The sequence below is a fragment of the Vombatus ursinus genome, unplaced genomic scaffold (assembly GCF_900497805.2).
Source record: "Vombatus ursinus unplaced genomic scaffold, bare-nosed wombat genome assembly UNPS02014792.1, whole genome shotgun sequence".
NCBI classification, from domain to species: Eukaryota; Metazoa; Chordata; class Mammalia; order Diprotodontia; family Vombatidae; genus Vombatus; species Vombatus ursinus.
The window spans coordinates 12007583-12023522 of record NW_020954570.1 but is presented as its reverse complement, the minus strand read 5'-3'; the positions used below and the strand labels follow the sequence as shown (position 1 = coordinate 12023522).

Sequence of the window (15940 nt, the reverse complement as noted above, 5' to 3'; positions counted from 1 at the left end):
CCTCTTTGCAGAAAGGCAGTAGAAACAGATGTTGAATGTTAAATTTGATGCTAGACACAGTTACTTTATTGTTTGTTTTATTTATTGTTTTTTCTTTTGTATGAGGGATGATTCTCTAGGAGGAGGGCACAGGGAGTGGATGACAGCATAAAAAATCCCCCAAAATGTAAATTAAATAATTAAAAAAAATAAGTGGACCTTGGCACAAGAAGTCCAAAGCCCTAGGTACAGAGAACACTATTCTCAGATCTCAGAATTTGACAGCTCTGAGTAATGCCACAGATGCCAAAAGTCCCTTTCATCTTGCCAGTCTCTTCTAATTATCTTAGCAATCTTAGAATAACTATTTATTAGAATTAGCTATGTATATATAAAAACTATTGCCCAACTAGAAACAATCTTGTTCTCCCACATAAATTACTTAAGGCATCAAAACATTATATTAAATAATTTGTAGCTCTGGAAGAAAAAAATAGTCTCCCTTCAGGATTAGCTTTTCATAATGGCAAATTAGGCAACTGTCTATATAGTGTCATGACTATCACTTGGAAGTCTTTCCTATTCCAAAATATAAACAAAATACACAGAAACCAAACATCTCTAGGAGGCTACTAATGCATGAAATTTCATTGTTTTCAATTAATTTTTTTTGCTTAAGGCATTAATTGGGCCCTGTCGAAATACGAATATCTTTAAAGGAAGGGATGCCATATTAAATTGTTACCAGTGATTAATGTCTTAGAATGAATTACTTTATCAGAGCTTTCTCTTGCCCCCAAACTACCTGCAACCAAAAGGAAAGGCAGATATAGAACATATACCCTGAAGGTATAAGAGGTTAGAGCCTAACCTGAGGGCACCGGAGTCTAGAACATCAGGGGAAAGGATGAAGAAGGTAAGGTAAGACAGCAGAATGGAAAAATAGTAGCATACTCTTACAGGTAGATGTTTCACTTTCATGATCAAGAATTCTGAAATTCCTCTATCAATTGGTAACTTGCCCTTCCTTCTCTCACTTTGCTTCAATCTTCCTAAACTTATTCTTCACCCTTGCTTTGATTTGTAATCCCTCCATATATCAGTGATCTTCTAGGCCATTATTCCTGCCTTAACTTGAATTTCTTTTCTTCCCAATCTTGTCCCTAGTTAACTAGTTCAACTTTATGTTGTCCTCTAGATTCAAATCAGGGCAGATAGATGGCATAGTGAGTGGATAAAGCACTGGGTCTAGAGTCAGGAAGACCTGAGTTCAAATCTGGCCTCAGACACTTACTAGCTGTGTGATTCTGAGCAAGTCACTTAATCCAGTTTGTCTAAGCTTCCTCATCTGTAAGGAAAAGGGAATGGCAAACCATTCCAGTATTTTTGCCAAGAAAATCTCAAATAGGGTGGCAAAGAGTCAGACATGACTGAAACAACTGAACAACTACTAGTCTCAAATCATCTACTCCTTTGTCCTATTGATTCTTATGTCATCATAAGAATCCCTAAACTTTGATTCATTGTATTTCTCTGCTCCTATAAATTAACAAGCATTTGTTAAGTACCTACTATGTGTTAGATACTATACTAAATGCTGGGGACATAAAGAAAAAGCAAAATTAGTCTATATCCTCAAGGAAATTACGTTTTAATGGGGGGAAAACCAGAACATACAAGATAAATATATATAGTGTAGTGAGAAGGTAACCTTTGGGCAGATAATGGTAGCAGCTGCCTAATTTGCAGCTGGTATGGCAAGGATCAGGAAAAGCTTCTTACGAGACGTGGCATTTGAGCCAAGTCTAAAATGAAATCATAGATTCCAAAAGGTGGAAGTGAAGAGGAAGAGCATTTTTGGCACTGGCAATAGCCAGTGAAAGGGCATGGAGAGAGATAGAATGTCATGGGAGGAAAAGTAGTTGGTCAATCAGTAAGCATTTATTAACTACCCACTATATGCCAGGCACTGTATTAAGCATTGGATATTCAAAAAGAGGTGAAAGACAGTCCCTACCCTGAAGAAGCTAATAATCTAATGAGGGAGACAATGAGTTAACAAATATGTAACAAGTTATATACAGGATAAATAGGAAACAATCAACGGAGGGAAGGCATTAGAATTAAGAGGAGTTATGAAAGACTTCCTGTACAAAGTGAGATATTACCTGGGACTTGAAGGAAGCCAGGGTAGCCTCAAGGTAGAAAAGAGAAGGAGAACATTCCAGGTTTGAGGAATAGCCAGAGAAAATTCTGAGTTAAGAGATGGAATGTCTTATTTGTGGAATAGCATGGAACCCAGTGTCACTGGATCAAAGAATATGTGGAGGGATGTAAGGTATATGAAGACTGGAAAGGTGAGGGGCTAGGTTATGACAGGTTTGGAATGCTAACTAAAGGATTTGGCATTTGATTCTGGAAGTAACAGGGAACCACTAGAATACATTGAGTGCGGGGAGGGGGTGATATAGTCAGAGGTGAACTTTAGGAAAATCACTTTGGTAGCTGAATGAGGGGCTGATTAAAATAGGGAGAGACTTGTGACGGGTAGATCAACCAGCAAGCTATTGCAATAGTTCAGTCTTGAGGAGATGTGGGTCTATGTGAGAGTGGTGGTACTGTTAGAGGACAGAAGGAGCCATATTCAAGAGATGTTGCAAAGGTGAACAGTCTTGGCAACCGATTGGATGGGGATGAGGTGAGATATAGGGAAAAGTCGAGGGTGACAACTTAAGTTACAAGCCTAGGGTACTGGGAGAATGATAGTTCCCTTGAAAGTAATAGGGAAGTTTGGAAGGAAGGAGAATTTATGAGGGAGGATTGTGTGTTCAGTTTTGAACATGTTGAGTTTAAAATGTCTACTAGACATCCAGTTTGAGAAATCTGAAAGGCAATTGAATATGCAAGACTAAAAAAATCAGCAGAAAGGTTAGACCTGAATAAGTAGACTTAAGAATTATCAACATAGAAATGATAATTAAATCCATGGGAGCAGATGAGATCATCAAGTGAAGTAGAATAGAGGGAGAAGAGAAGAGGGCCTGGGACAGAGCCCTGGGGGACATCTATGGCTACTGAGTATGATCTGGGTGAAGATCCTGCAAAAGAAACTGAGAAAGAGCGGTCAAATTGGTAGGTAGAGAACCAGGAAAGAATTGTGTCCCAAAAACTTGGAGAGAAGAGAATAGCAAGGAAAAGAAGGTGATTAATAGTATCAAAGGCTGCAAAGAGGTCAAGAAGAAGAAGGATTGAAAAAAGGTCATTGAATTTGACAATCAGGAGATTACTGGTAACTTTGGAGAGATCAGCTTTGGATAAAAGATGATGTTGCAAGCTGCATTGTAGGAAATTAAGAAGAGAGGGGGAAGTAATGGAAGAAACTGTTGTAGATTGCTTTCTCAAGAAGTTTAGCCAAAAAGAGGAGAAAAGACAGAAAATGATAGTTAGCAGGAATGGAAGGCTCAAGTGAGGGTTTTTTTGAGGATGGAGGTGATGTAGGCATGTTTGTAAGCAATAGGAAACATCCGTAGACAAAGATTGAAGATTTGTGAGAAAGTGGGGATGATAGAAGGGACAGTTTGTTGTAGGAGACAGATTGGAGTGGGATTGCTTGTGCAGGTAGACGGATTTTTATGTGAGACAGAGGTGAAGGAGGTGATAGTAGGAGCAGGCGTTTGAGTGATATGAGTTGAAAAGGAGGGGAGAAGAGTAATGGAAGAGGAGAGAAGATTTTGGATAGATGAGTAAAGAAAGACCTTGGGACTGACTGAATGAATAAATGAATGGAAAAGCATTTACTATGCACTCACAGTGTCAAGCACTGAGAATACAGATAATTAAAAGTAAGACAGTTCCTGCTCTCAAGAAGTTCAAATGCTCATTGAGGGAGACATGTAAAAAAAAAAATCAGCTGCAGATAGGATTGAAAGGAACTGAAGTCTAAAGTTCCAGCAACTGGGTGCCCACGTGTCCTTATGTTGCTTTAGTCTGGTGACTGTGACTGTGCCCTGGGGTCTAAAAGACAAAGAGGCAGGGCAGATAAGGCTCAAAGGACCTTAGGAATCAGCGGCAGGGCAGGTAGTAGGGCATGGAGGCAATCTGTCTCACCAGAAGGATTAGAACTGATTACTCTCATTTTAGCTAAATGGTGTCCATAGTTAGCATTCTGACTGGTCTCGCAATCAAGCACCCTTCTAGCAGTTGAATCACCCTGATTGGCTCAAGTAAGAAGTGGTGCTGGAGATAAACTTTGAAGAAAGCTAGAGATTTTAGAACATGCTTTATAGTTTATAATATGCTTTATGATGACAGTCATAGTAAACTCAAAATCCTGCTTTGCTGGCAAATCCCTTAACTTTTTAGTGTTCTAATGCTATAACGTTATATGTAGCAGAGAAGGTGTAGCCCTGTATTGGTAATCACGGGGTTTCCTATCTTTATTTGCAAATGAAGAAACAGAGAGATAAAGTAACTTATTTATTTGTCACACAGGAAATAGCAGAATGGGAACCTAAAGCAGATTTCCTGATTCCTAGTCCAGTGCTCTTTCCACAATACTTTCTAGCTTTAATATTTTATGACTCTACAGTTGAATGAACATAATCTAAAATGACACAATTGAATTGAATTTAAAATTAAGCTAATAAAATAATTTCCATCTATTTGAGATGAGTTATCCTTGATATATGAGATGTTGCAGTATAATATAATATCATAGATGTATAAATAACATTATAAGTCACTTAGTCCAACTCTCCCATTTTACAGATCAGGAAAGAGAGTCACAGAGAGCTTAAGTCAGAGAGGTGGTAAGTGGCAAAGCTGGGATTCAAGCTCACAACTAGTGACTCCAAGTTTAGCATTTTTTCTCCTGTACCACACAACCTTCCCTGTCTAATAAAGTGTACTTCAGATTTTCTACTACCTAATTATATTATCTAATGTTATATTGTATTCTATCAGATCTAAAACCACTTTCTGTCCAATAATGATGATACGAACATCATCTTGCATTACTGAAACAGTCAATTCTAATTTATGAGTCATTAGACAAGAAATATAAACATAGTTTTAGTTGTTTTTGTTTATACCCAAAGAGGTTGGGAGGAATCCAGAGAGGTAAAAAACAAATATACTGACATATACATATTAAACTGTTCGAAGTACCTAGGGCTAAAAGAAGGCTAGCTAAAGTACAGTTCTTGAGGGATTTAAAAACATCTTACAGTTTGAGGAGGGAAAAAATTAAGTGGCAAAACTTGTTTTCTCAGGCAGATAGGCACTTGATCAATGCTTGTGGACTGAATGATTCCAAGTTTGATATTACACAACATCAGACCAAACCTGATGAATTCCATTTAAATAAGATTGTGGATGGTGGTAAGAGGAACTCCTTTGGATTTGAAATATAAACAAATTACCATTTGGAGATCATAACAATATTTTTGTTTGGCTTATGCTCAGTGGGAATTCTCATAAAATATAAAGAAACATTAAGGAATCTAGCTACACATAGTAATTGTTTTGCTCCTTATCTCCTCCAATCCAATTTATATGCAGTGTTTTCTCTGTACATTTAGTCCCTTCATCATGTTCCTTCAACATTACAAATAAAATACAGGTCAGATGACCTCTCTTTAAAGACTGCCAATGTATTTCAGCTTTCTTTGTTTATTTAAAAAAAGCACATTTTGTTAAAAGAGAAATATTGCCATCCTGTAATATCCAGGAAGGGCTAAGTATATGTTTTTCCATTTGTAGAAATGTATTTATTATTCATATACATACCTTGTTTACATTAAGGTAGTTGAAATAAGAAAATTCATTTTTTCCCTATAAAACTTATTTTTCAGAACCATTTCCTCCCCCCCCAAAGGAATCAATGTGGTTACAAAATGGTGATATTACTCAAAAAGACCAGGGGTCTATGTTTTCCAACTGCTGGGGACAAATAGTCTGAGATTCAGTAGATGAGTCTCATGCAAGTGCCGGGGGCAAATAATATCTCCTAAAATTATGTAGATGTCAATGGAAACTGGCCTGCCATCTCTTACCCCTTGCCTTAAAACAGTATTGATGTGGCAGCTAGGTGGCACAGTGGATAGGGCTCCAGCCTTGGAGTCAAGAGAACATGAGTTCAAATCCGGCTTCAGACACATAACACTTACTAGCTGTTATGATCCTGGGCAAGTCACTTAACCCCAATTGCCCATCAAAAACTAAAAAACAGTATTTTCCCACTTCTTTTTCTGGTCACGTGTCTCTTTTATATTATCTTTTATGCTACTTCATGTGCATAATTCTTTGTGAGTAATATGCTGTAACTTATTTGTGTCCATAATAGACCTTTACATTGTTGTTTAATTTTGAATTTTCAAAAAATGTGGTGTTTTGTGATTCATAGCTCTTCATCTGAACAGTTGTACTGAAAAGATGAATTTTTGTTTCAGGGAGATATTTGGGTTCATTAAAAGTACTGCATAATTTCGCAAACACACTCTATTCTGTTTTTTCCCCCCTCCTATTAAATTTTGGATCTAGTTTATCATACATTTGCAGAATTTATCCAGCATATATAAAGGAACTGATACATCAGTTCTTAGGGTTTACAAGAGTTATTCTTTATCTACTTGGTCATTCTGGTATTGAGAATTAATCTAAACTTTTTGAATGACTATAGATTTCATTTAGGAGGCTCTACAATATTCTAAGGCTTAATTCAATTAGTTATGATGTTTTTGACACACATAAGTAATCTGAGGATTTCTCCACCTATAGGAGATCCCTCTTCCACTTTGACTCTGCATTGAGCATTGTCCATGCCACTGGTAAATATCTTTAGTAAGCATATATTTCCATGGTTCCAATTTTCAAACAAGATAGCCTTTTCCACAAAGTAATAATTCAATTGCCATTAGAATAATCAATTACTGAAGCCAAATACATAACTAAGAATCCTCTTCAAAGGGAAACATATTGACACTCAAGAAAGAAGGAAAACAACTTGATTTTCTAACTGGATAAGGAATACAAAACCAAGCTTCCATAGTCAACTTAGAAAAACTAAATGAAATACATTCCTGTTCTGTCTCCTTCCTATGTTCCAATAGAGAATATTCTAAGATAAGATGGCTATATTCAACTCAAGTCGTCTACAGAATACTATTCCACATATATTAAGCTTCTACTATATGCAGAATAGTATATTTAAGAAGATACAATGCATACATAATATATGGTTCCTGACTTCACAGGGCTTACAATCTAGTAAAACATTGTTAACCATTAGGGATATGTAAATTCTTAGTTTTTTTTTTTTTTTTTTTACAGGAAATCTTTCCCAATACCTCTTAATTACAGTATCTTCCCTCTGCTAATTATTTTCTATTTATCCTAATATACATCTGGCTTCATATATATTTATTTATATGTCATCTCCCCCTTTTGATTGTAAACTCCTTGAAGGCAGGGACTGTCTTTTGCCTCTTTTTGTATCCCCAGTGCTTAGCACAGTGCCTACATATAGTAGGTACTTAATAAATGTTTATTGATTAAGTGAAGAAGAACTTTGCAAATTGGGATCATGGAAAGCTTTCCAGAGGAGGTAGAACTTGAATTAGATTAAAGGAATGGTATGGTTTTAACATATGTGTATGCATGTGTGTGTGTGTGTGTGTGTGAAGGAGGTAAGAGGTAGAAAATTCATTCCAGTCATATGAAATAGTATGAGGAAAGCACAGAAGTGGGAATGTATGGTATGAATTTGGGAGATGGCAAGTATTGTGGAAAAGAGTAATGTGAGATAATTCTGCAAAGAAAGAGTGATATGATATTGTGGGAAGACTTACAAGCCAAGCAAAAGAGTTTGAACTTTGTTGTAGGTCAGGTAAGGAGTTCAGAGCAGAGGAAAGACATGATCAAATTTGTGAATAAGGAAAATAAGTATGGCAGAGATGGGAAGGATGATTTGGAAAAGGGAAGGCAGGAACAATTCAATAAGCAATTGCAGGTGGAAATGAGGGACTGATTAAAGTGGAAGTAGTGGGAACAAAGAGAAGAGACATACTGGGGAGAGAGTGGAGATAAAATCTACAAGTCTTGATAACTGAATAAACATGAGAAGTGAGGAAGAAAAGTAGCATCATTGAAAGAAAAAATGATGTCAGAAAGAAGAACAGGTTCAGGATAGAAGAGAAGAGGGCAGAAACAGTATTTGGATAATCTATAGAAAAGGGACCAAAGAACTGGGAGGAAAGTTAAAAATAGGGAAGTTAGAATACTGAAGAATAAATATTTTGGTTAAGCTATATATGCTTAGTCAGAAAAGGCTACAGGTCACCTATCAATCTTTTCAGCTCTGAAAAATAAGTGGGTAGTAACATCATTAATAGCAACTTCTGGGTAATGGTCAGCAAAAACCCCACAAGTATACATAAAAGCTAGGACTAAAAAAATATGGAAAATCTGACAGAGAAATCAAAAGCAGAATGGATGACAGAAGCATTTAATTTGAATAGAACAAATACTAAACTAAATATAACATTTATTTAGAAGTATGTTTTCAGCACAAAACCCAGAAGCAAGCAAGAGAGCTAAAGCTGCAGGTTAATAAATAGAAAAAAAAAGTTATATATGTCATGACTTTTCAGATGTTGAATTCTCTTAGAAATGTTTATCTAACCAAGGTGATAAATTACATGGAGAAAAGCTTTTTTCTTTAGTACTTCATAGAAGGCACAAGAAAATACTCACTGGAACAAACCAGCTTTGCTCTCTTTCTTGCTGAGAACTTTTGCCGGTCTTACAGCTTCCCAATCATGCTGTAGTTCAGTCATTAGGCCCTTCTCTTGGGAGCTCTGCGTGCGCTCCGAGGGCCTGCGGCTCCACCTCGTCTTCCTCTTCTTTTCCTTTCCCCCAACCCTACGCTACAAATCAACTGACATTAACCACGACTTTCCACCACTGTGCCTTCCTCACTGTCACAAACCCCTTCCTTTGGAACTTTATGCATCCAGCGGAGGTTCAGGCTTTGTTTCGGTTTAACTGGGACAAGTTTTCATTGGTGCTATTGGTTGAATTGAGTATTTAAGCTAGAGAGCGAAGGGGAGGGCAGACGAGAAATGACAGCTTCTTTCCCCAACCCGAGAGGAGATGAAGAAAAAGAAAGAAAACCTGTTCCACAAGTCTTTCTGGAACAGGAAATATTGACTAGGGCGTTTAAACACAGTTGACTAACAAGTCACAATATGTTTAGCTCTTTTAAGAAATGATTATTTCTTTCTACCACGGCTATAAAATGGGGAATTCCAACTTCAGCCACGATGCGTGACTACAGGAAATGAATAAGACTGGGTGAGGTTAAAGCAACCAGAGAGTTTGCCACATTCACTGTGCGGTTCTTATTCTACAGCTTAAATTATTCAAACAGGGTACTGCCTCATTGAGTACTGCCTCCTCATTGCTTAAACACTAGATCTGCTTATTTTTTCATGTGGGAATGACATGGGTAAAAAGAAATAGCAGATATGTGTAGCTGCCTGGTTAACTCTTCAGAGATGGGTAGAGGTGGGTATTTGAATGAGATTCGGAAAAGAAAATTAATGAATCTACCTTCTCCTTACTTTTTTTCCCAGAAATATTTGATATTTCTATCTCAGGTAAGAAAGCATTTTGAGTTGTATTCAGTAATAACTAATTGGAATTGGAAGCATATGCATTTGTTAGTATACCAAATAATCTATTGGAGAGTGTTTTCTAATTTTCAATGGGGTAATAAATGAGAATTTGTAATTAGCAGTAACCATTGCTTTAAAAACTTTCATAAAGTAAGGAATAACAGACATGGGAATTTTTTTTCCCCACAAATAGTCAACTTGGTGCTGCAAACACTTAAGGCATTTTTTGTTTAGATTTTATGTTGATATCCATTGCCATGCTGTACTCTACAAGAGGGGCAAGGGAAAAAGGTAAAGAATGATTATATAAAAGCTGAAACCACCCCTCAAATCTCCTCTTAATTGCCAAGGCTCCTCTCTCAACTTATTCCAGAACTGACTCATCTGCTTAAAAAAAATATGTCAGGGATAAGGTTTATCCACTCAGCCAATCATGAGATATGTTCTGTGTGTTTCCAGTTGCTTTCATCCAGTGGACAAGGCCCTATCTAGAATCTTTTCAAGGAGCACATTCTTTATAATCTAATATGTCACAGGGTGGTCGTTCACTGTCGGAAAAGGACAAAATCTGAATTGTATGCCTGCATGAATGAATTAATTTAAAAAATTATTAAGTACTTATTATGTACCAAGCACTATAACACTCATAGGGGAGTAGTGGCCAGGCAGCTATATTTCGAACTGGAAAGTTCCAGGGATGTTTGTAGATGAGTAGATGATGAGTAGATGTGATGGGGGTGGGTAGGAGTCAAGGGTTCAGTTGCTGATTCTGTCACTTGATCTCTTTGGACTTCAGTTTCTCATATCCTTGAGATGGTTGAACAAGATTGTTTTTAAAGTCCCTTCCAACTGTAAGTAGATAATCCTATGATTATAGTTCCAGAACTGGATAAGGTGGAGGTAGGAGGGGAAGTAGATGTCCATAGGATGTCATGGAACCTGAAGAAAAGATAACTGGAGAGTAAAGTGTGGCTTGAGCCAAGGCAAGATGCAATGAGCAACTGGGGGGAAGGGGGAGAGACAAACAATCCTTACAATATCCCACCTTCGGGGGGGGGGAGATTTAGGAAATAGAGGTGAGAATAGTTAGAGTGACTGGAGGAAATTGTATTTCGTAGAATCTTAGATTTGAGAGCTGGGAGAAACCTTAGAAGTAATCTAATCTAATTTCTTCATTTTTATAGATGTAGAGAACTGGAGCACAGGGAGGTCAAATGACTTGTCCAAGGTCACACAGGTAATAAGCAACAATGGAGTAATCTTTTCACTAAGAAGTACATTGGCTGGGGAGGAACCTGAGGGACTGAAGCTAAACTTTTTTTTTAAAATAAACTTTTGTGTTTTAAAAATGAGACTTTGTTCCAACATGATTGATTTATTAGGGAACATTTTGATTTATTAAGGAAAATTTTATTTATTGTATTATGTATTTCTTAAACATTTAACATAACATTTAACATAAAACTGCTATTTTTTTTTTATTAAGTTGCTATCTTTTTTTCTGTGTGTTACTCATGAGGTTTTGGAGCACTGTGCCTCTAACTCCATTTTCCCCACAAGTTCTAAGATTTTTATTGCATGAATTTTTGCTGCTTTTTGTGAACCACATATATTGTGGTATAGCAGAACTAGCTATATCTTTTGCTTTCACATAACCTAATTTTTCCTCTGGTAGGATCAAATGGGTTTCTTTTTCTCCCTCAGTTCATTCCTGATGTTGCTAAAATTACTTTTTGTATCATTGTGGATCTTTTGATCCTTGTATTACAAATCTTAGGAAATCTACGTCATTAATAGAAAAGGTGGCTAAATATTTATCCAGTGCAGTACGTGTGTTCTAACTGCCATGTGTTATCCTACTCTGTCATCTCTTCAGACAGAGTAGGAGAGGGTGTCCTAGGCCTGTCAGTGGGGAAGAGAGTTGCAATTAACAATGCTAGAGGAAGAGCAGAAGCTGTCTCTGCTTTTAAATTAACACAGTCTCTTCCCACATTCTCTACAAATCCACTTGGGTGGATTTGGCACATTGTCCATATTCCTTATTTTGGAAAGTTTTCTGGAATTGTCGGAAGATGCAAGAAATATTTTTTAAGTGCCCTCATCAGTGCCTTGTCCTGAAGAGTTTCAACTGGGTGCCATATAAAATGTCCCAAGAAATCTATTCAGCACAGAACTTAGAAAATCTCCAAATTAACAGCCTATGAGAAGCACCCAGGACTAGATAGTTAATCTCCAGATTGGTCTGGAAATCAGAATCACCCCCAAAACAAAGCTATGCAACTTCAATGAGTGACATTTTACATTTGTAATCTTCTAGGCATAGTTCTTAGAGACCTAGAGCATATTCAAATCTGTCTTTAGTTGCTAAATGTTCGTAGGCAGTTTAGTTCTTAATTCTATGAAGACAGTCCCTACCTACTCTTCCTGTCCAGCTGCCAGATTTTGAGGTATTTGATCAGAACAGCACTTCCAGAAGCACTGTGGACACAGCGGGTAAAGTTCCCACATTCCAGAGCATGCCATCTCCTTGGTCTCTTCCTCCTCATTGTCTTCTCCTACTTCAAACATGATGTCAGCCATGAAGTAATTTTGTTCCAATCCTTTTGATTAACATCAAACATTCTAGGTCAGGTCTGCCTCAGACCAGTTCAAGAGTTCAGGTTCAGAAATGAAATGAAATGAGATGCTCTAAAATTATTTAGTAGTTAGCAAAAGGTTTACTTAACTGTGTGATGGAAAGGATAGTTAGCAAAAATACAGCATTGGTTTAGTTGGGTGCATTTTCCCCTACTGAGCATTTGCCATGGTGGTGTACCTTTCAAAAATGTGTGTCAAGTATTAGGAATACCTACTATCTGTTTGTTAACTTTTGTACCTAGGGGGATCAGGAAGCAACATTAATGGCTTCAGCCTTAGTTACTCCATCAGTTAAGTGTTAAAGATAGTTCAATTACTTTTTAAGAAAAAACTATCTGACCCTATCTGAGGTAGATGTTTCTCCTATGACAACCTTGTATCATAATTGTGTATATGTGTATATATATATATATATATATATGTATAGTGTGTATGTGTGTATGTGTACACATGCGTGTGTGCTTTGGAAATTGATTCTCAAATATTTTATACATTTTATAGTTATCTGAATGGAATTTCCCTTTATATTATTGTTTCTTGGATTTTGTAATTATTATATGGAAATGTTATTGATTTTTGAGGGTTTACTTTGTAGCTTGAGATTTTGCCGAAGATATTATTTGTATCAATTAATATCTTTGCTGATTTGCTAGGATTTTGTAAGTAAACCATCATGTCATCGGCAAATAGGGATCTAACTATCTATATCTATCTGTCTATTTATCTTTGCTGATCTTTACACATTTAATTTCTTTCTCCTGTCTTATTGCTTTTACTAGCATTTCTAAAACTATAATGACTAATAGTGGAGAGAGTAGGCATCCTTACTTGATTTACTCCCATGTTTATTGGAAAAGCTTCTAGTGCATCCCTATTGAATATAGCATTTGCTTTTTGTTTTAGATAGATACTTTTAATGATATTTGAAAGTTCATCCATGCCTGTATTTTGAAAGTTTCATTTTTTCCTAAATGAGTGTTATTTTTTGTTGAAGACTTTTTCTGTATCTCTTGAGTTAATCATGTGGGTTTGGATGTTTTTCTTTTTAACATGAATAATTGTTGATTGTTTTCTTTTCTTGATGTTCAACCACCCTTGCATTCTTATTGTAAGTACAACTGGGTTACAATGAATGATTTCTTGTATAATTCACTGTAGTCCATTTGACAAAATTAAAAAAATTGATTGATTTTCATTACTGAAATTGGTTCATAATTCTCCTACATTTTATTGTTCTATGGTTTTTGTATTTGAACTATATTTATCTCATAAAAGGATCCATGGCAAAATGGTTTCTTTTTCAGTTTTTGAGAAGAAGTTGGCTAGTATAGGTATTAATTATTTTTAAAGATTTGATAGAATCCTCCTGTGAGTCCATAAGGAGTAAGAATTTTTTACTTTGGGAGTTCCACTAACTGCAGTTCTATTTCCTTTTCTGTGGTTATAGTACTTAATTATTCTACTTAGTCTTCTTTTGGCTATTTTGTATTTGTGAATATATTCCTTTATTTCTTTTGTGTACTTAATTTTGTTAGCTCATAAGTATGCTTAGCAGTTCTAATAATTATTTTTATTTCTTCTGGTTTTGTTGTGATTTCATCTTCCTTTGCTACTTTGTTGATTCAATTTTCTGCCCTCTTCTTTTTAATCAGGTTGGCTAAGAATTTATCAATTTTATTAATCTTCCCAAAGAACCAGCTTTTAGTTTTATTTATCATTTCAATTTTTTTGTTCACAGTTTATATCTTCTTTAATTTTTAATATGTCTTGTGCTTATTTTAATATTATTTGTTTGGCTTTCTAATTTTTTAAAAGTTCATTAATTCTCACCTTTATTATTTTGTTAATGTATATTTTTATGTTTTCCCCTGAAGATTGCTTTAATCACATCTCAAAAAAAATTCAGCTTGTTTCATCATTATAATTTTCTTTCACACAAGTATTACTTTTGTGATTTGGTTTTTAACCCACTCATTATTTAGGATTTCATCATTAAATCTCCTTTTAAGTCTGTCTTTTGTTTGTGGTCTCTGAATGGATTACTCTTTTTATTGCATTATGGTCTAGAAAAGATGTGTTTGCTATTTCTAGTTTTTATATTTGCCTGTAATATCTTTGTGCCTTAATACAAGGTCAGTTTTTGTTAAAATTCTATCTGGTACTGAGAAATTAATATAATTTTTTTATCAATCCCATTTGAAAGATGCAATAGGTCTCAGGTCTAGTTTCTATATCAATTTGTTCAGTTCTATATGTTTCTTTTTGTTTATCTTTTTGTAAAATTTGTCCAAAACCAAGAGAGGAACATTAAAATCTGCCACTATTGTGGTATTGTCTAAGTCTTTTTGTAATTCAGTTAATTTTTTCCTTTATGAATTTATATGCTATGGCACTAGTACAAAGTTTGATATGGTTTGTTGTCCCTGGTTCCTTTTACCATAATATAGTTTCCTTGTTTATTTTATTTTATTTTATGTTGTGAATGTTTGTTTTTGCTTTGACTAATAATATGATTGCAACTCTTGATTTTTCAGATTTACCCAATGCTTAGCAAATTTTGTTTCATTCTCTCATTTATGTTTTTTTTTTTAAAGGTATGCTCCTTGTAAGCAAAGGATTGTGAGGTTTTGTTTTCTTATCTAGTTTGTCATTCTTTGTGTTCATATTAAAAGTTATGAAAATAAGGTCTATATTTTTTCCATTTAGCTTTGATATTGTTTTTTTCTCCTGAATTATAATTTATCTTCCTTTTTTCTCCTAAAGGCAATAATTTGTCTCTTCAGTTATTTTAGCTTAATCTACTTTAAGGCAACTATTACTATTTATCTGTAGGTGGGGTGTTCTAAGATTGGTCTATAATGCATTTTCAGGCTTGTTCCTCCATCAGTATTTCTTTTGGCTGGCTTTTGCTGCCTTCACTAACTTTTTCTTATAATTTTAGAGAGAAATCTCTTTGTCTCAGTTGTTATTTTGATGTTGTTTTGTTGTTAATGCCAGAAGTGTCTTTCTCTTTTAAATGTGTTCTCTTTTTTTTCCCGAGGTAATTTATTTTATTTTCTGTGCCTTCTGGATCTTCTTTTTCTATATTTTGCTTATATTTCTATTGTCTGGGATGTTTACAAAGCCAAAATTTGCTCAGTTCTTATTTTCTTTGTAGAACTGCTTCAAATGCCTCCATCTTTTTCATTAATGGTTAAGGCTCAGTTTTGCATTTTTGTATTACCTGGGTATATCCTGAGTTCCTTTGCTGTTACAAACACATTGTTCCATTCTCTCTTGTGATTTCTGGTGGGGGTAGAATAGTCCTATATTATTCAACTTTCCTTTCCTTCATATTTGAAGGTCTTTCTCCTGATTGCTTGAAGAATTTGTTGTTTATCATTGGAATTATTAAATTTAATCACTATGTGCCTTGGAGTTTGCATCATAAGATTTTTTTTCTTCTGGCAGCAATCTGTGGATTATTTAGATTGGCATTTTGTTTTCTATGTTCAGAAATTTGGGGAAGTTTTCTTGTATTATTTCTTGCATTGTGGCTTTCATAGTTCTTGATTTGTCATGTTCTTCTGGGAGACCTATAATCTTTAAGTTGTTTCAATACATTCTGCCTGTGAGCTCAATATATTTAGCTTTTATAGAGATCATATTTT

General features: G+C 35.4%; 1 protein-coding gene and 1 long non-coding RNA gene across 4 annotated transcripts in view; one reads left to right on the top strand and one right to left on the bottom strand.

The window, feature by feature from the left end:
- The window catches only part of GRAMD2B (GRAM domain containing 2B), a 52979-nt gene extending 43876 nt beyond the window's left edge, over window positions 1-9103 (bottom strand). For 2 of the 3 annotated variants that reach the window (XM_027869236.1, XM_027869239.1), the window contains exon 1: window positions 8731-9099. In XM_027869236.1, the coding sequence (XP_027725037.1) occupies window positions 8731-8813 (83 nt within the window). In that variant the 5' untranslated portion in view covers window positions 8814-9099. Of the gene's footprint in view, window positions 1-8730 lie in introns of all 3 variants that reach the window. The other variant, XM_027869238.1, reaches the window with a different exon arrangement.
- A 105-nt stretch (window positions 9104-9208) lies between these two features.
- On the top strand, window positions 9209-10936 carry LOC114048359. Its single transcript, XR_003569741.1, has 4 exons — window positions 9209-9330; window positions 9612-9635; window positions 10450-10504; window positions 10838-10936. It is a non-coding gene; the product is annotated as an uncharacterized LOC114048359 (long non-coding RNA).
- Window positions 10937-15940: the final 5004 nt, after the last annotated feature.